Below are 19,476 nucleotides of genomic sequence, written 5' to 3'. Positions count from 1 at the left end.
GTCATTTTATAAGAGGAACACATCTGGGCATGCTGTTATTGGAAAATAATCAACATTGGGCTACATCACACACCATTTAGTGTTTTCCTACTATCCAGCTTCAGGGCATTATATAATATTGCATAGCTGCATTAACGGACGATGACAGTGGGGATGATTCCAAGGACCCAAGGGGAATAAACCTGAGTATACAGGGACCCAAGGAGACCCCAGGGAATGAAAATGTTCTCGATCAGTGAGCCAAAATTCCCATTGGAGGCCCTGGATGCATCCATCTGTCATATTCGTGATGCCATGAGCACCATTTCGATCTACAAATTCACATAATATTTAGTCTTTTTTCAAATACTCAGATGTTTGGATTAGAGCTGGGAAAGTAGAGGTCTGATGAGGAGGTGCTTCTGGGTCATGGGTCCTCTGCTTTACAGGGGCTGAAGAAGAGTGTCCTTCGCCAGTAGTTTGCTTTATAAGTATGTAATTACTGACTGTTGTCCACATGTCACTATGCACACTTTCACTGGATAGGACCACAGTGAGTGGCACTGGTACAGCAGTTTTTCTCGGTTTTTAAACACTGTGTGCATGTAGAAGCACATCTAAATTGTTTGCTACTGACTAGTTTGCTTTGATACCTACTGAAATGGAGTATTTTGTCACTAGCTGAAAGACTGAGGTTTCTTTCATGATTTTGGCTTGTAGATGAAAACCAGGTCATGCTCAGTAACTTCTCTGGACATTAATACAGTATGAGCATATTAGATATCCTTCAACTAAGAGTGAGAATATAATGTGGCTTGGCTACTAGTGGCATTACTAGAGATATATTCAGACAGTATTCTAGGAAGTTCCATTAAATATTTAAATGATTATCCTTTATCCCCACAGGGGCATAAGACAAAGCAGAAAAGATTAATTGTAGCCACAATGGCCCTGAGGGAACAAACAAGGGAAGAGGGATGGGAGTTTCACCAACTGAGGTTCTGAAGACAGGCCATAGGGGGCAAGAAACATGAGCAAGGCACCAGGGCAGGTTACATTTAATACACACCATGTCTACTATCCGATTTCCGTTTTAATGCAAACAAACAATATAATCAATTTGGGTTTACAATGACTGAGCAGACACTGATATCAAAATCTAGATCATGCAGAGTTTTTCATGATTGGAAATGTTTTTGTTTTTTTTATTTTTAAACTTGTGAAATCTCAAAACAGTATATCAGTACATCCGTTTTTTTTTATAGAAAAAATTTTCTTCCAATATTAAACACACTAAAATTGAGTGAATGTTTAAAAGCTTATTGCAGTTGGTGTGTATCATGTTGCACGTTGGTAGGTAATGGATGTTCATGTCCAGGATTCAAATTTGCACGTAAGGATGAAACACATCGTTTTGAAATTTTATATGAATTCTTCAGTCAAAGGTATTTAAAATTAAGCTCTAAATCTATATAATTTGTCCTTTCAGAGACTATTTTTTCAGTCAGTTTCATCCTGATCATATATCCCTTAGGAAAATCATTAGCAACCAGAATTGCTTTATACTCTATTGATTGTGTTGGAAAATTAGTTAATAACACAGCTTGTAATGTAATGGTTGTAGTACTGAATACATGTTATATAATCACATATTTCATTTTAAACACTTATTGACTGCATTCAAAAACTGCCCCTCACATTTGAAGTGACTGCCCCTTTTTTTTTTTTTCTTAAAACAACAGCGAAGAAGATTAAATATAGATTGGTTTAACTTTGGTAGCTTTGGAGGGAGAAAATCAAGAGAATTTGAACTGGTTGTGTGACTTAAATGTATGCAGCCATAGTTAAAATGGGACACTTAACACTGCATACCAGTGAATAACCCAAAAATAATCAAGTTATATTTTTAGTTACACAATCTGCAACCTGGAATATTAGCAATGATAGACAACAATGTCATAAATCTACTTATTTGTAAATGAGAGTCATGAATATTCACTAATAAATATTTCACAGACACAGTCCATATTTTTGTCACTTGCCCTACAACCTGACTGATCAGGAGTTTGAAGGGAAAAAAAAAACAAAAAAAAAAAACATGGCAACACTTAAAAAGTGGCCATGTTCCAGAAATGTGACTTAGAACACATTTTGCATTTTTTCAATTTTGATTTATTTATTTAAAAAAAAAACAGTCAGGTCAAGCAGTAGTTAAATTTCCAATGAACTAAAAATGCTATAAAAATAAATTATAGCAAATATTTGACAAAACAGACCAGGGAAAGAAGGGACAGACCAAAGAAAGATCTCAGCATCACAATATACAATAACAAATTTTAAAAAATAAACCCATTACCTTTATGTACAAATATTAAAAATTAAATTAAGCTCATATACAACACACAAAAATTGTGAAAAGTGCACACATACAGGGACACAATCAGATCTTTCTATTTGCTGCCCGATTCAAAAAGCTTCATTCTCTCCTGGACAGAGAGACGTTCCTTCAGACTCTGAGAAGAAAAACAGAGTATGTTACTGACATACTGTATTTCTTACTTTGCTCAAATACTGTTCAGGGTTCTAACCTTGGATCTGGTTGGTTGGTTTGGTTTAATACGGTTCTTCAGGAAGTCAGGATTACTTTTTGACTTTATCACATCTATAACACACACATAATTAATGTTAGTGCATTTTATTGGTGGGGCACATACCAAGTTTATGAGTGTGTCTACTCACCATAACTTTGGCTCCGTTGTCTGTAAGTCTCGGCACTGTGCTTAACACAGGCACTTTGACATTTGACACCTGAAACACTCAACTCATTCAGCAGCTTCTTACAACGCTGAAAAACACAATCTAATTAGAATCCTAGACATTTTATTCAAAACACATGCATACACTGTTTTGTCTGTTTATTAATAGCAGGTCAGAATTAAAAAGAAGAAATATTACTCTGTTTGCAGCTTGTAGCTCCTCCTTTAGTGAGCTGATCTCTTGCTTCAGACATTGAATTTCTGACTCCTTCACTCTTAACGCCACCTAAACACACACATGCAGTTTGTTTATTTCTCATTTTCTTGCAACCTTATGTCTAATCTATGAGCTTGGATCAGGGGCTAGCCAAAATACTAGTCCAGTTCCAAAACTCAAACTCAAACCCTCTCAAACCATGTATTAATCTCCAAAATCATGATTGAATGGTTACAAAATCATATACTATATTTTTAATAAAGCTGTATTATAACCATGCATTTTTCCCTAAACAGTTAACTCTTGTTAGAAACAAGGAATTCTTCTTACAATGCCTGGACCAGTTTAAGGTCAGGATGTGTATATGTGTATGTGTACATTATTACTAACAGTCAAAAGCAGTCGTTCCCTCAGCAGCCTCTCTTTTGACATTAATAAGACAAGACAACAAAAAAAACGTAGCTCGTTAAGTCAACAAGAAACTGCAAAAAGCAAAGTCCTCCCATGTTGGAAAAAAATTTCACAGCTCTAGCTCTGACTGTTACGAACCAAAACTGGAGACTCCTTCCAAAAATGCTAAATAAACATTGCATCATAGAAAGGCTCCTGTGTACGTTGTTGCTATAGAAATACAACATTAGAATGAGCGCATTAATATAAACCAGTTATATTCCTTATAGCAAGGGAGTGTAGTAAATGATTGAATGATTTTACCTCCAGCTGAATCACATCTTTGCCCTGAGACAGCTCTGACTGGTCCACTCCTCCATTCACACAAGACTGCATTAGGGAGAGTTCAGCCACCAAGTGCTTATTCAGCTCCTAGCGTACAGAATCAAACACACACACATACACACGTGCACATGCTTACTCCCATTTACTAGACATGATTGTGGTTCCGATGTTGCTTCAGAGAGACAGCAAACCTTTTTTTAAGACCCAAATTATTACATAACCAGACATACTAATGCAAAGTGTATAAATAAGGTTAATGGTCCTTATTATAATACAACTATGGAGGGTTTTGCAGGTTGTAATTTTCCCTTTGAGAACACATTTTACCATCCAAAATCCTTCAGCATTAATTCACAGCACAAGATACTGATACTGTGACATGACATGGGTCACTGACACTGGTACCTTGCCTTGAAAAGGACTAAGGAAGACGAACAGTGGATGTGTGGATGTAAATGTGTTTTCTGTTGATGAGGAATTTACTTGATTGCGTGTGTGGAGTTCCTGGTTGTCTCTCTCTACAGAGATCAGGGCTTGTCTTTCTGTCTCTATGGCTCGACTCAGGTGTGCATTCTCCAGGCATTTCTGAGAGTACTGCTCAGATAATACCTCCAGTTCCCTGTGTAGTGAATCCAGCTCATCTCTGAACACCATACAAACACAAACGATTGCTTAGATACCATTTCATTACAAAACAATATTCCTGATAAATATTCCTTTGAGCTTTCAGTAATACATTCTGATATTTTGCTTTATGGTTTACTCAAATCATTTGCCAGAAAAAGGGAATGTAAATGCGCACACACTTACTTAAACTGGGCACGCAGCTTGTTGATGTCTGTGCTGGCTCCATTCTGCTGAGCTTTTTGACTTTTCTCCAGCTCCTCCTTATGAGCTTTGCGCATGGCTTCAATGGCTACACATGCACACAATAAATCAAAATCCACATAATGCACAGATATGAATGTAGCACCTTTAAAGCGGGCTCTAGAAGACTTAGTCCCCAGCATAGCGATTAAATTATTGATCAAAAACAATGGAATTATGAACCAGTAAAGCAGAGCAGTTAAGGGAAAAGTTCAAGTAAAATAAGGGAGAAGAAAGAACAGTGTCTGATGGTGTTTTGTGCATGATTGCATGTAGCCTCATCAAAGAGCACTGACCAACCCAGTAAGCAAACAGTGCTTTCTGGGTGGACACACTAACAAGTCTAACATAATAATACTAACAAACACTGTCTTAAACATTAACACTGAACCTGAGCTTGTTCATATCTACCCAGTTCAGCAATGGGCATTATGAAATTGGTCTCATACCTGCAATTGTGGCATTGGTTTCTTCTTGGAGTACTCTCTCTTTCTCTTCCAGCAGCTGTTCCACCTCTATCTGGTGTTGCCGCTGCATCTCCTCAATCACCCTCTGATGACTCTGCTCCATGCTGCCGAAGCCAAGTTCACAGGTAACCTAACACACAAGCAGGGATATATACATAATCACACAAATCCCAAAAGACTCTGGACTGCAAGCAATTGTTCTGCGTTGGAATTGGATTACTCACAAGGTTGGTTAATGTGCAAATATAATTATTACTCAATTAGTGAAATTAGTCACATTGAAAATCACATTGCGCCAAGATGCAGCAATAGAGAAACAAATCTAGTTTCCATGTCAGAAAAATGTAGTGAGTACTTCTACAAATGAGTACCTTCAGTGTCTCCAGCTCCTGTTCATAGGCCTGTCTCAAGGCGTTTGCATCTCCTCTGCGAATCTCCTCTTCCAAGCATCTAATCTGCAGCTCCAGCTCACTGATTCTTTCCTTCATAGAAAGTTTGCTATCTCCATTACTGGATTCTGTGGGGGTCACAGTCTGTGACTGGCTCTGGATACAACACTCATGGAAACGAGTCATCTCTTCCTCATGGATTTGCTGAAGCTCCTGGAGCTTTTTCTCAAACTCTGCTTCCAGTCGCTGAACTTCTTGTCCCTTTATCTGCGCAGCTGTCTCAGCTGAGACGCGTGCCAGCTCGGCCACCTCTATGACCACGCGATCCTCACGCAGCTTTTCCTCATAGCGCTCAGCCTGTTCTTGCAACAGGCCCTCCAGTCTGTGGCACTGGCACATAGCCTGCTCCCACTGATCTTGCAAGAGACGCACTTGCCGCTGCAGAGCCACATGTAGTCGGCTTGACATGTATGCCAGAATGGCCTGGAACAACACAGTCCGCAGGAGGACTGGAGAAAGCTCAGACAGTACACCTGCATCCAAACCTTGATCCAAAGGATGCAGCTGCTCAGAGAGGGTCTGCAGGGAACGAGCCTGTGCCTGCAGCTCTTCCACTAGACTCTCTTTGTCCATGTCTCCTGGGCAGTACCCCACCTTCTCACCTTGCATCTGTTCCCTACATGGTACCAGTTCAGGCAGGCTGACATCACATAGCCGGAGTCCTTTTTTGGAATTAGTTTCTTCTTTGGTATCAAGTGGTGTAACCTCAGACCAAAGACAGAATGGGACATTAAATGTCTGTGACCCATTCTCTTTCTCTGGGTTGTGTATGTGGTTTGTGTATGTGAGGTATGCTAGTTCTGCTTTCATACACATGCTATAGATCTCCCACTCATCCAGTGAGCACCCTGCCTCACCCAACTCCTGATAGTATGAAAACAACTGTGAGTAATTCCTTGTGACTGGCCCCTCAGAGCTCCCATCATAAGCCTCTCTAAGGGCCTTGGCCTGGGATTGCAACTCTGAAATCCCCTCTAGGAGCTGTTTGCTGGGATGCTCTAGTGCAGAAGCCATCTTCTGGATGACCAATGCTTCTAGGGACAGCATCCTGCTAGTCATCCCACGAGATAAACCCTTCATTGGACTTGTAACTTCTTCATGCAAGGCTTCCTGGAGATCAAAGTTAAGCATCTTATTAGTAACCAAGTTAACTTTAGTATTAATCGCAGTCTTTTCTCGTATGATCCCACAACATTTTCCATCTGGTTTGTCATCTCTATTGCCTAGTCCCAATGACTCATTGGGTATCTGCACACTCCATTGCTCATCAACTTTAAGAGCATTTACCTTATCACCAAGTTTTTGCTGTTGTTGCTGGAGATGCACATTGATCTCCTGAAGCCTCTCCTCTGTGTCACACAATTTGCTTTCCAATGCTTGTATCACAGAGATTACTTGTTCTGATTCATCTCCCTGTGCAACTGGTTGTTTCCCCAAATCACCAAACCCAAAATTCCTGACCTTCTCCCCAGTGCTTGGGCTCTCCTGAAGATGGTGGCAGGCATCTTTCAGCCACATGTGTTCAGACATTTCCAGAGTCGCACCCGAGCAACCCATTTTCAGAAACACTTCTTGCAGCTCCCGCTCCTTCCTATTAAGCTTTTCTTGTTGCTGCTCCAACTGGATTCTAAAGCGCTCTTCACATACCCTCTCGCAGTTTTGCAATGTGCCGCGCACCAACTCCAACTCCTCACATACTTGCTCATAGTTATGCTCCATATCATAGTACAGCGTCTCCTCATTCTGAAGCCGTGCCTGCAACCTACTCAACTCGCTGTCCGATTCATCTAGCTGGTTCTGCAGCTCTTGGCACTTTCTCTCCAACTGCTCCACTATGCCCCCTGTTGGCATCTTTTGCAGCATCGCTTCTGTTTGCATAAGCCTCTCCTCCAGTTCCTTCCCATGCTTCTCTGCATGCTCAAGACTATCACTGAGACTCCTCCTCTCCCTTTCCTGATTCTCCTCCAGAAGGCGCAAGTGTCTCTGTAGGCGAACATCTTTCAGAGCCTGCACCTCCTCTGCAGCCTTCATACGTTCTGAAACTTCTTCCAAACAACTTCGCAATTCCTCCAGCTCACTCTCTCGTTCCCTCAGGGTGGCTTCAGTTTTCTGCAGTTTTGACTCTGTTTCATGTAGGCAGTCCAGACTGCCAATCAACTCAGTCTGGAGGCGGGCCTCAGAGAGTTTATACTCCCTCCTCTCTCTCTCACTTCTCTCATACATGGCCTTCAGTTCCCTGTGGAGCGTTTTAAGCTCCAGCTCCCACTGCCACTCTGTTTGCACTGACAATGAGGAAAATGTGGCTGGTGAGGGCGAGGTGTAAAGATCAGCCTGAAACAGACCAATAAATCTATTTTATTATGCAGCAACAATTTTTCTACCACTGTTTTGACAATTCCTGCAATACTTTCAGAAACGCAAATAATTCATCACAGTATTGACACCATATTGTCCAGTGCCCAGCCCTACATAGTGCCCATAGTACGTAGTGCCGAGCCCTACATAGACCATAAGTATGTGGACTAAATTATCAGAATTTATTTATAACAGTTTGTAACAGTTTATTTATTAAATTTAATGAGTAACAATTTAGATCTCAGGAGAGAAAATATTCTAGCTAGAAAACTGTTTTTAACTGATTTAATTTTTGTCACACTGACTAAGGATGCAGGTACCTCTTTCTTCTCTTCCATCTGTGCATTAGAAATGTCATTAAAAAAATCCACACCACCAACTTCTGTACTCTTCTGATCACTTGGTTTACTGGCGACAATACTGGATCTCACCATGAGCGGTGACGAGTCTGTGGTCTTTGTAACATGTGGAGCCTCGCCCGCCTCAGTATGCACCACTGTAATGGAGCTTGTGACAGGGTCTTCAGGAGATGATGCAGGTGCAGGGGGCACGGAGTCACCACAGACAAACTCTGATTCTATTCCTGAATGCCTGCTGAGTGTCTCCCTTTTCTTCCGCATGTGACTAAACTCAGCCCAGTCAAAGGTTTTGTAATGCCCCTCCCTGCGTCGTTCACTGACACTGCTCCTCTTCTCCTCCTCTAAACATGAGGAGTTTGAAGCAAAAGGAAATCTACATTCAGAAACCATGCCCACTGGCACATTTTGAGGAAGAGAGCTGAGAAAGAATGAAAAAAAGATCAAGGTTAACATTTCGTAACTTTGTATGTGTAGCATGAGGAAAGGAAATTGACAAAAATAATGTGGCGTCAGCTATAAGTTAATTCTGAAAACTAAAATATCGTCTTCTTATGCTCCTTCCTTTAACCAACATGGAGGACTTTAATAACTGGTATATGAGGTTGTTACCATGTGACATCAGGGGCAACAGATGTCTGAACATTCTTCATAACTGCCTGAATCCAGTTCTGGCGAATCCCAGATGTTGTTGCACAGAGTGTAAAAACTCCATCTTTAGTCTGCAAGAGGTTCATAGACATGATCAGATACTTTTGTAGTGCACTAGCCACTTTTAGTACAAGAAGTACATGCATAATGGAAAAATCAGTGCTGTAGTGTAGTATTAATACCTGGATCATGCAACGCAACACAGCACAGCACAAACTTAACAACAGAAAATTCATGGCAAACATTTTGGATTTTAAAATCTGTGGTTGTAGAACTGATAACCCTGAAGATGAATAATGTGTAGTTCTGCCTTCCAAAAATCAGTGGCCAGTAAAAAAATAAAATGAAACAAAAAAAACATAATACATTCTGAATAATAATCCTTTCCCTGTTGAGCTGCTGCTCAAGATGTCTGAACAAATCTGCACACTGACCAGGACAGGACAGTAAAATCTTCGGTGGCCTCCCTAATAAGTATAGTTACTTGGTGTTAAGTGTACATGTGTCTAATGTTAGCCAAGTTAAACACATTGATAAATTTTAGTTCCCATTAAATTAACTCAAAACATTCTTCATTTACAGTACCATGGAAGAAAGTGAGGGCACTAAGCCAGTGCATCTTTCAAGTACTGGCAAAGGCATTAGTAATGCTTTCATATTTTGATTGGCTCATCTGCCATTCTTATTCGAAAAAAAAGAAGACAGCTCTTTTGGTGTATTTTTGAGGGATAACGCACTAGCGACTATTAACTCCAATGTTAAAATGGGGCGCTTCTAATGCGTAAAGGTTGGTAGGTCTGCGGTTCGTCCTATGGAGGCTGTTTTGGTATGGTTCAATAATGTCTTTGATTTGTCTTTTCTGTTTAATACAAACATTAGTGAACAGTCTGAGATGTTATTACTCTACCAAATAAAATCCTCAAATACGTAAAGACTTCCACACACGTACTTAAGTACTTACATGAATTTGAAAGCCATAGTTCCTCTGCACAGGAAAGTCTGTGATGTCATAACAGGTGGACAGGTTGATCTCACCATCCAGATCTGCAGCCTGGAATAAATAAAGTCTTATCTCTAAACACTAGTGGACACCAGGTAATCTGGAGAAGCCAAATATATATCTTTTTTTTGGCATCATATTCAAACATACCTCTTCAGCAACCGAATCTCTGTAGAATCTTAAACTCTGGTTAGTGAGAACAAACCAATGCTTCCTCCACTGGAATATGAGAAAAACAAACACCACCTCACACCATTTTATACTTGAGAGACATTTTTCTCCAATATCTTCATATATTCCATTTACCTTTCCATCTTCTCCCAATCTTGACATCCATCCCTTCTTAAAATTTAACAAGTCAGGCTAGGAGAAGGATAGAAAATCATCACATGGATAAGACTTTCTTGTTTAACTTCACCATCAGTGCAGTGTTTTGTTGGCTGTACCCACCGTGGGAGTGTGTTCAGCCAGATTGCGCTCCAATGATTTGGAGCGTCGGCAGGTGGAAGCAGAGACACCAGATGCACCATGACCACGAGCAAACGCCTACAGAAACCAAAACACCACCTGAATTCGGAATGAACCTTCTCTGAAGCTAAATCACAACCTGACCAGCATCTCAAACAAGATGTAAATGTTCACGTGAGATACCCGTGTTGTACTGTGATTTGCTCTGTCGTCTTGATCATATTCTGCAGCAGAACAGGTGGATATTGATGAAGAGGAACACTGCTCTCTGGCAGGCATATACATCCCATTTTCCTGCTCAAACTGACTAATCACTTGTGATCGCCTGAAACACACAACAAAATGGTTTTCTACCATGTATACTAACTAACAGGAGCGTGCTCTGAAGAAGAAGAAAGTCCTCTATAAAGTGTCAGCACATGGAAATATTGTATATAGGCAGAGTTAGAGAGTGACATGGGGCAAGTTAATATGTACCACATTGTTGTTGATTGCTTGATTGTTCAGTAGGTGCTGATTAATTTTCTGTAACATCCCAACTTGGATAATAGTTCCGGTTTATATTAATGCACTCATCTGAATACATTATTGTATCTATAGTAACAACTTAAAGGACTTTTATGGTGAACTTGCCACAAACAGATTGTAATTATTGATATGGTTATGTTTCATTTATTTAGCATATCTGGAAAGCATCTCCGGGGCCAGTGCTCTGTAAAGGTCAAAGGTAAATCTGTATATTGAGGTTTCCAACATGGGAAAGCCTTCAGAGGGCTTTGTGATTTGTGAGTAGCATGACAAGTTACAAGGTTTTTGGGTTTCGTGGACATTCTGCAACACTAAGCACAACTATAAAGGAATAAAAAGCACAATGTGTCATTCTTTAGTAACCAAACAGTTTTAAATGTTGGCAAACTGCTGTGGTGTTTTCGGAAAACTGTTTGGCAAAAGTAACTCTGCTTCTCATCAGGCCTTACTGTGTTTTATTCCTTGCAAGGCTGTTATGAAATTAAGCAGACGCAAGGAGATAGCTGGTTTGAGGCCGGACGCAATGATTGAAGCATTTTAACAAGAGTTATGCAAAATGGAAAACTGTGTCAAAAGACATAAAAGCCTGTATAAATACACAATAAATTCTGATCAAACTGACATAATGGTGTTACGGAGCAAGTCTGTTCACAGTAACATTGAAAATTTCACCCTAGAGCTTGAAACCATTTATTTAAAGATCTTAGACCAGCAGCAAGGCTTGCACGATCATGTGATTCCCATAGTACTAGCATCTCTCAAACTGCATATCATATCAAGAGAGAAACAGCCAGAATAAGTCATATACTACCATATTAAAGTAGTACAAAAACAAAAAAGTACTATATATATATACAGATAGATAAAGATCATTATTAATAAGGCATTAAATATTGCTTAAAAGTATTCTAAATTACTTTTTCCACATAGGTGCTGTCAGTAAACGAGTAGTGGCTACTACTCTTACCTGCGCTGCTTTCCGAACAGACGGTACACCTCCTCTCTTCCAGGGCTGTGTGTTCTGTGTGTTTCACCTCTTCCACGCCTGAGCAAGTGGGATCCTGATGCATGTACCTGCTGCTGTCCCTTCTCTTCCATTACACTAATTATCTATCCCTCCCAAAAGCCTAATCACACCTCCAAACCCACCATTAGCAGGTTCCAGAGAACCAAGCCCACCATGTAAAGTAGTGGCATGGGCAAGATGTTCACACCTGTAGTCCTTGTCAGGGCCTGTCTGTGTGTCCTCAGCATCAGATCTTGTTTTCTCCAGAGAAGAATAGCCACTCTCTACGCCTTCACGGCTCTTAGCTGCTGAGAGTGAAAGAGGCAAAAGGGAAATTAGTTCAGGCATTCCAGCTTAAGTGCACATTTTCCTGGCAAATCAGCAGGCAGGGCTGCCCAAATGTCCTGCAATACGAAGACAAATAGCTGGCGACGACACACTTACAGTGAGCATCAGCATCTTTTCACACTAAGCAAATTATTTGGATTGAACAGATAATGTGTTCTAAATGGATACAAATACAGATATGAAGAAGAGATGCACAAGAAATGATGTCCAGAAAGTTTCACAGTGCATGTGGTTTAGACTGCAGGTGTGTGACAGGGTTGAGATTCTGAGGACAATGAAAAAGTCGCAGGAGGTTTGTAACTTTCATGCAGGCACGAGTGAGCAGTCAGATATTAAACTCAAAGACAACATAACATGAACATGTGGCAGTCCTTAGTAAATGCCTGGTTTTAAATTGGGCTACTAGTTTGATTACATTTTTGGAACTAGAATCAACTAAATTCATTAGAAAATGTTGCAGATACAAAGGTACAAATAAAAAGTAATAACTGTGTTAACAGAATTAAAAAGTAAGTATTTGGTTTCACCAAAAATCACACCTTCTGTTTTAAGTTTCAGGTATAAATCCAAATACATATACAAATATTCAGACCTCTAAACAGATACAGATACAGACATATATAGTGGCATTGTATTACACCACGAACATCCACTAAAGCACATGACAAAAAGACAGAAAAGAAACCCACATGGCCATCACACTTCATCGCATTCCTGTTTTTGCTCTTACCGTTTGTGCTGAAGTGAGTGGGCAGTTGACTAAGCGTTGAGAAGAGGTAGGAACTACTGGAGGAGGTATTCGAAGAGTTGGCACGGCTCATTCTGCTGCTGGAGTGGACTCCTCCTTTCCCATTGAGCTCCTTGGGTTCCTTGTGATGCCCCGCCCCTGGAGAAGAAGAGAGTGGACAACCGACCTCCACACCCTCCATATCACTGCTGCTTGTGTCTTTACTACCACATCGACCAACACTAATGCCTTCAGCACCAATCCTGGTGTTTAGATCTCCAATATTAACACTTTGTTTAATAATTATGCTGTTAGCGGTTCTACTGTTTTCAGGGCTTCTTTTCTTGGTGCTTCTGCTACCACTGCTGCAGCTGGTGTTCAGGATATAGCTGCTATTACTTCCATCAGACACCTGGTTTCTTTCAGGTAGTGTGTGCTTCTTTAGGTTATGCTGAGAAAGGTATAGAGACAGAGCAAGAAAGAGAGGAAAAAAAGAGAAAAAATTGATTGTTGCAGCTAGACCACAAAGCCACCCCAAGTTCCCTCAATATAGTCATAGGCTTCTCCATAATCCTGGTGAGATCGTTAAAATTAATTACACTAATGTTCAACTAACCAGCACTTCACCATACACACAAGCTACCGGACGTGAATAATTGCACGTCAGCCAGACAAACTGCATCCCTACACAGTAACCCCCACAGATATATATCTCTCTCTCTCTCTCTCTCTCTCTCTCTCTCTCTCTCTCTCTCTCTCTCTCTCTCTCTCTCTCTCTCTCTCTCTCACTCACACACACACACACACACACACACACACACACACACACACACACACACACACACGAGAACAAAATGGTCTGCTGTCAGCAAGCAGAGGCAAAAGACTAAGAAAAAGAAGTAAATCAAGCAGACAGAGATATGTGCACTGCAGTTCGAGGCATAATTAAACTGAAGTAGTGGGGCTTGTAGGTGAATACTTAAAGGCACAGCAGGCTAAAACTACTATGCTGCTTAAACATGTTCAAGAGTTCTTTTTGAACAATACAAAAGTCCTAATACACTCCTATTATCATTAATTCACAGTTAGCGTTATTCCTGCTGCATGCTGCACATTGTGAAACTTTTAGCCAATTCCAGTTCAGTCCACTAACTGACATTTTCTCATTAAACATTTCTCATTTAAAATTTTTTTTTTAAATTACGTTTATTTTCTACAAGGATGTTTAAAAGACATAAAAAAACCCCAAAACTAATAGTGAATGGGCCATCAAGATTTTGATGTTTAAATAAATAAATAAATATATATATATATATATATATATATATATATATATTTATTTAAATATACATACACATACATACACACACACACACACACACACACACACACACACACATACATACATGACAAAAAAATTTAAGGGTCAAAGTGGGCCAGAACTGATGACCAAAAGATTTTCATGGCCCAACTGAATTCAGGTCAGACTGTGATGGATGTCAATAGACTTCTCTGTTCAGTCTGGGTCAGTAAATATTGCTCAAATCCCCAAAAACTTTTACTCTATAACTGTAGGACATTACTGCATCTCCAGGTGTATAATTCCTCAGAACAGACTTTAGTTTGCAAAGCTAATGTTGAATAATGAGGCAGTTTAAAACATGCAGTGGTTAAAAACAGTCAGTCTAAACCTTGCAAGTTAAGTGTTATTTCATTATACGGTGAATGTCGGACTTCGATCAAGTTGTTGGAAAGCTACCTGCTATTACAAAACAGACATAAGCTTAATAAACTCAGTTTGTAAACCGTCATCAGGTGTCAAAATGTCCACAATGCTCCTACACTCCTGGAATGTATTCTTTAAATTTTCTCCCATTTCAACAAATTTTAAAATGCTAGAACTTTGCTTGTGGTTGAAACCTTTTCAGATGGTTTTCAGAACTTCATACTGTATAGTAGAAAATGTTAAAGCATATATACCAGTCAAAAGCACATACCAGTGGGACTGCTTGCTCTCTCCTTCGCTTCTTTTGGTTTGTTTTTGCAGCATTTGTGTGAATGAGCAGGTTTTCTTGCCACCTATTAAAAGCATTCATTTATATTCCAATGTAAAATAATGAAGGCATGTTAATAAGGTCAACCACTAGTAGTGACTATTATTACAATTATTATTTACTTTGACACAAGACCCAATAAACACTGAATCATTGCAAATTGACAGATCGAACAGAAACATTCAACAACACTCAGCAGTACTCTAGCATTGTTAATATGTATGTGCTGTTTTTCTGGTACTTCTACTTGTGGGACAGGTTCTAGATAACAAGTTAAGGAAGGAACCTAGTTTCAAGAATGTTTAAGGAAAAGAGGGGAAGAGAAGATGAAACCAGTTTGGCTAACTAATAAGGATAAATATTAGTGATTATCATTTTCGTCATTATAGTGCAGAGGAAATGATTAAAAGCAATAGTATAATGAATTAATAACCTACACTAAATGCATCCACAAATCCCAGGCAGTCTTAACTGATTAGAGCAGCGTCTGAGCTTTACTCATGTACCACGTAAGCAGAAAACCAAAGAAATCAAGAGAAAGAACAGGAAAGGGTTGATGAAGGAAAACAAGAAGGTCTAGATCTGTCCATAATTAAGCACACCAGGCTTTAGATATAAATAAGTACAGGCTCAAAACCACAGGGCAAACTGTATCTTAGTTTTCTTTGCATGAAGAAGCAAATATTAAAAAGAAATTTAAATCCAAATTGAACAAGTGTAACTTGTGCTTTGCTCTGGCACATGTCAAATGAAGGAGGTGCTCTTTCTTTTTCCCTTTCCCACATCCTCCTTAGTGTATAAAGACATACTAACAAACCAATTTCTTGAACAAGTGCTGTGATTATGGAAACACTAGTGTATACCCAGTGATGTTCTCTTCATTCTCTGTTCTTATATAATAATCTCGGTCACTGAAGCATAGGCGTAGACTGCTGCAGAAGCTGGTCTGGGATGAGGCGTCCAGCACGTCACTGCACTCACTCATGTTCACACTGCCCTGGGGCAGAGTACCAGGCTAAAACACACACACACACACCCACACACACCAGAAGTTAGATGAACAAAATTCAACATCAAAATGAAAATCTCAACTCATCCCACTATGATGGTCCATTAACAAATAAGAAGGTAGTGTAGCAAGGAGCACTACATATATTTATAGTACCATCTCATCCAGAGCGTAGCGCAGAAGCCCATGCTCATACAGTATGAAATACCGTCGCTGCCATTTCTGTGGTGCAGAAGGTAAACACACACATTTGCTGAAGTACTACAAGTGGAAACATCTACCAAAAGACACCATGATGTTTCTTACCCGGTTCTTATGAGCAGGATTCAGAAAGTCTATACCCTCTGGTGCTAAAAGAAGCCACCCAGCTTTCACAGGTTTCGTCTTCAGAAATATAGAGCAGGTGTCAAAGAGAGAGAGAGAGATTCATGTACAGTCATTGGCCATGAGATTAATCTAAAATTTGCACTTTCTTGGTAAATAATCAACATAAGATCACTATTTTGGGTGGCGTATTTTTCCCATCACAGCAGGAACACTATAATGGTAGCATGTGTGCTCTGGTATAGGTGTATCAGATGCAGCAGCACTGCTGGGGTTTTAAAAACTTTAATAACACTACTGGGTCTCTGCTGTTCTGAGAATGGCCCATCAAGCAAATATCTGCTCAGTGGCATTCCCCTTCCATTGATGGAGGGAATAAAGGGTAGCTGAGAGTATGCACAGCAACAGATGGCTACAGTCCATAACTGTATATCTACAATTAAGTACTAACTGCATCTATATGGTTTAGTTGAGTGTAAAAATCCCTGCATACCCTTTGAACAATCAAAACAATGATTAATAATTTAGAGTTAATTAATAGCACCAAGACATTTTAGGTGTTGGGTGATCTATTATCACAAGATTTTCTAATATAACAAAACAGTCAAATAGTGATGTTTAAGACGTTAATAGTGAAAAAAACATTATATCCAACTTGCCCACCATTTGCATTGATGACAGCCTCCAAGCTCTTTCTTATGCTTTCATTTCAAAATGGTTTTTCTGTTCATTTTGTCTCATGGATTGCATTGTTGCCTTGTTGCAAAATACAACAACAAGGCAATCCATTATTTATTTATTTTATTTATCCATTTTCATTTTGGAATTGTATTTCTTCCTGCTCATACAGTATGAAATACAAGCACTGCCATTTCTGCGGTGTAGAAGGTAAACACACAGACTTGGTGAGATAAAGTGCAATAAGTAAAAAATCTCTACCCAGACACCATGATGTTTCTTACCCTGTTGTTGGGTAAGATGTGGCGGTATTTTATTTACACATTTGGAACTGTATTTCTTCCTACATTACAGGAATTACATTACTCTCGCCTTTAAAAAGAAGCACAGAGGGATGCAAACATTTGCACACAATATATCATTTATATATTATATAAGTATATATTAATCAGTGATGACATTTTTGTAAGGAGACAGTTATACAACTGAGCAGTTGAGGGTTAAGGGCCTTGCTCAATGTTTAACATATTTAACATTTACGGAAGGAGTCTCTAGTTTCAGCACCTTTGTAGCAGTGAGAACATTTTCCCCTCATAGGAGGCACTTCAGGGCAAAGGATTTTACTTTCTGGTTGTCTTTAATTGGCTACGTTTACATGCACATCAAATTCCATTTATAACACAAGGTCTATATTTGGGTTGCAGCCATATTCCGAATACGATGTTTATAAATGTACAGGCACTGGAATATACATTGTTGTAAGTATGCCCGAGTTGCCATTCCTAAATACCTAGCCTACAGCTAAGCATCTGTTAGCACCCACAATTCCTTGCAGACTGAGCATGCACATATATCTCCTTTCAGTGAATTTTCTGAATAAGGTGTTTACATGCAACAAACTTCCGATTAAAACAGGCATATTCCAGGAGTGGGAATCGGAATTTGGGGAATATTATCTTAATCTGAATCGGGTCAACGGATTGCTACGTTTACACACATGACTCAGTACTAATTAGAATATTGCCAAATTCTAATTAATATCGGAATATCGATGTGCATGTAAACATAGCCACTGTCTCATTAATTTCAAGAGAAAGGAAAAAACAGAGAGGCTGGTGAGGGAACTGCCGTTTTTATAGCTGCTATAGGGTAAGTGAGAACAGGAACCAATTTGTTTCATGGATGATCCACAATATTAAATCTAACTATAAACAGTTAAAAAGTATGGTGTTGCTTGTTACTAAATTTAAAAGTTGTAATCCTTGCCAAAATTGCTGTTGTAGGAATTGCTATATGAAGAATAAAAAAAGATTTTATTTTATTTATTATAAATAATCCACTCTGGGATGGGAACAGTAACTCTGCTTCACATCTAGCATCATTACACCAGCTTGTTGTTGTTGTTGATTATTTTTCTATAACAGCATGCCACATTGTGTATTATTGCTTATATAATGACCTGACCACTGAGTGGGGTACAGTATAAAGGTGTTTAACAAGCAAGACGAGCATTAAAGTGAAGAGAAAGGGAAGAAAGCATGCTCTTACTGCGTGTAAATCAGATTCCCTGAGTGTGTGGGATTCAGCAGGTCTGAAGCAGTTCTGGCATTTCCTCTTGTTAAAGATGTTGGCCTGGAAGCGGTGACAGCGGTTTTCTCTCGGGGGGAACATCCTCAGCACCTTCAGCTCATTTGTTTTTAACTACATTCATTTAATTACATTGAGAAGATGAAGAGAAATCCTGGTCATGATGAATGGACAGTTAGCGCCTGTTTGTGCATGTTAAAAACGCACGCTTTCAGGCACTAACTTGCACGTCGGATATTGTCACGTTGCTCTGGAGGTTTTTAAAAAAAATGACAGAAATTCGAGTCAGATCCGTGTTAGGAGCTCGATTTAAAGAACCCCAGAGGTGAAGCATTAATAACAGCCACAGGTGAGAGCAGAGCGTCACGTGACTTTCCCCATCTATGACTTCACAAGTTCCCAGCCCTGGTCCTGCAGCACCCATTCCCTGCACATGCTTATTGCTTTTTATTTAATTTAATTTAATTTTTTTATTTTTTTATTTCATTTTTTTGTTCTTTAATATGTGTATTAACGGAAGAACTGCTGTCTGGCACTGACTGTGGCAGCTACAATCTACTAAATAGCATAATTCAATTTGAAAGAGTACAATTAAAATATTTCCCATAGTAAAAATCCTTTACATACCTTCCCTGCCCTGACTGTGCAGGGACATTAGAAAGATGAGAAAGTTGGACTTCCTATTTGAAAACCAGAGGTGTCCAATGTTATCCGCAAAAAGCGCAATGGTCGGTTCAGGTTTTCATTCGATCAAGCAGGAGCCACACCTGATTCCACCTGTTTAATCTGTTTATCTTGGTTTTCAGTAGACTCTGGTTTGGCTTCTGGTGGTTGGAATGAAAACCCGCACCCACACCGGCTGTGGATGCGCCTCTGGATAAGATTGGACACCACTGGTTTGTTAAATAAGAAGTC

At 39.6% G+C, this 19,476-nt stretch overlaps 1 protein-coding gene across 4 annotated transcripts; it reads right to left on the bottom strand.

Moving 5' to 3' along the window:
- Window positions 1-2,190: 2,190 nt before the first annotated feature.
- LOC117598990 (myosin phosphatase Rho-interacting protein) lies at window positions 2,191-18,971 on the bottom strand. Of its 4 annotated transcripts, none has more exons than XM_053239015.1 (23): window positions 18,523-18,971; window positions 16,279-16,356; window positions 16,129-16,194; window positions 15,827-15,978; window positions 14,907-14,988; window positions 12,913-13,360; window positions 12,043-12,142; window positions 10,484-10,625; window positions 10,283-10,378; window positions 10,139-10,195; window positions 9,983-10,051; window positions 9,794-9,883; window positions 8,794-8,903; window positions 8,146-8,602; window positions 5,393-7,801; window positions 5,004-5,151; window positions 4,498-4,603; window positions 4,171-4,330; window positions 3,667-3,774; window positions 2,935-3,021; window positions 2,719-2,824; window positions 2,568-2,641; window positions 2,191-2,492 (listed from the first exon to the last, which is right to left on the bottom strand). In XM_053239015.1, the coding sequence occupies exons 1-23, from the start codon at window positions 18,643-18,645 to the stop codon at window positions 2,430-2,432; spliced, it is 5,331 nt and encodes a 1,776-aa protein (XP_053094990.1). In that variant the 5' UTR covers window positions 18,646-18,971; the 3' UTR covers window positions 2,191-2,429. The 4 variants fall into 4 exon arrangements, with proteins under 4 accessions (XP_053094990.1, XP_053094992.1, XP_053094991.1 ...); XM_053239017.1 differs by having other exon boundaries at window positions 8,257-8,602; XM_053239016.1 differs by having other exon boundaries at window positions 12,043-12,139; window positions 18,523-18,970.
- Between the last annotated feature and the right edge of the window lie 505 nt (window positions 18,972-19,476).

This window comes from Pangasianodon hypophthalmus, chromosome 13 (assembly GCF_027358585.1).
Source record: "Pangasianodon hypophthalmus isolate fPanHyp1 chromosome 13, fPanHyp1.pri, whole genome shotgun sequence".
Taxonomy (NCBI): Eukaryota; Metazoa; Chordata; class Actinopteri; order Siluriformes; family Pangasiidae; genus Pangasianodon; species Pangasianodon hypophthalmus.
This window is presented reverse-complemented; position numbering and strand designations above follow the sequence as displayed.

Coding starts and splice junctions, on each gene's coding strand:
- LOC117598990 (XM_053239015.1), bottom strand. CDS start 18,645: ATGTTCCCCCCGAGAGAAAACCGCTGTCACCGCTTCCAGGCCAACATC. Junction 13,361..14,906: donor GAGAGCAAGCAGTCCCACTG/GTATGTGCTTTT, acceptor TACCTTTCTCAG/CATAACCTAAAGAAGCACAC. Junction 12,143..12,912: donor CACTCACTTCAGCACAAACG/GTAAGAGCAAAA, acceptor TTTCACTCTCAG/CAGCTAAGAGCCGTGAAGGC.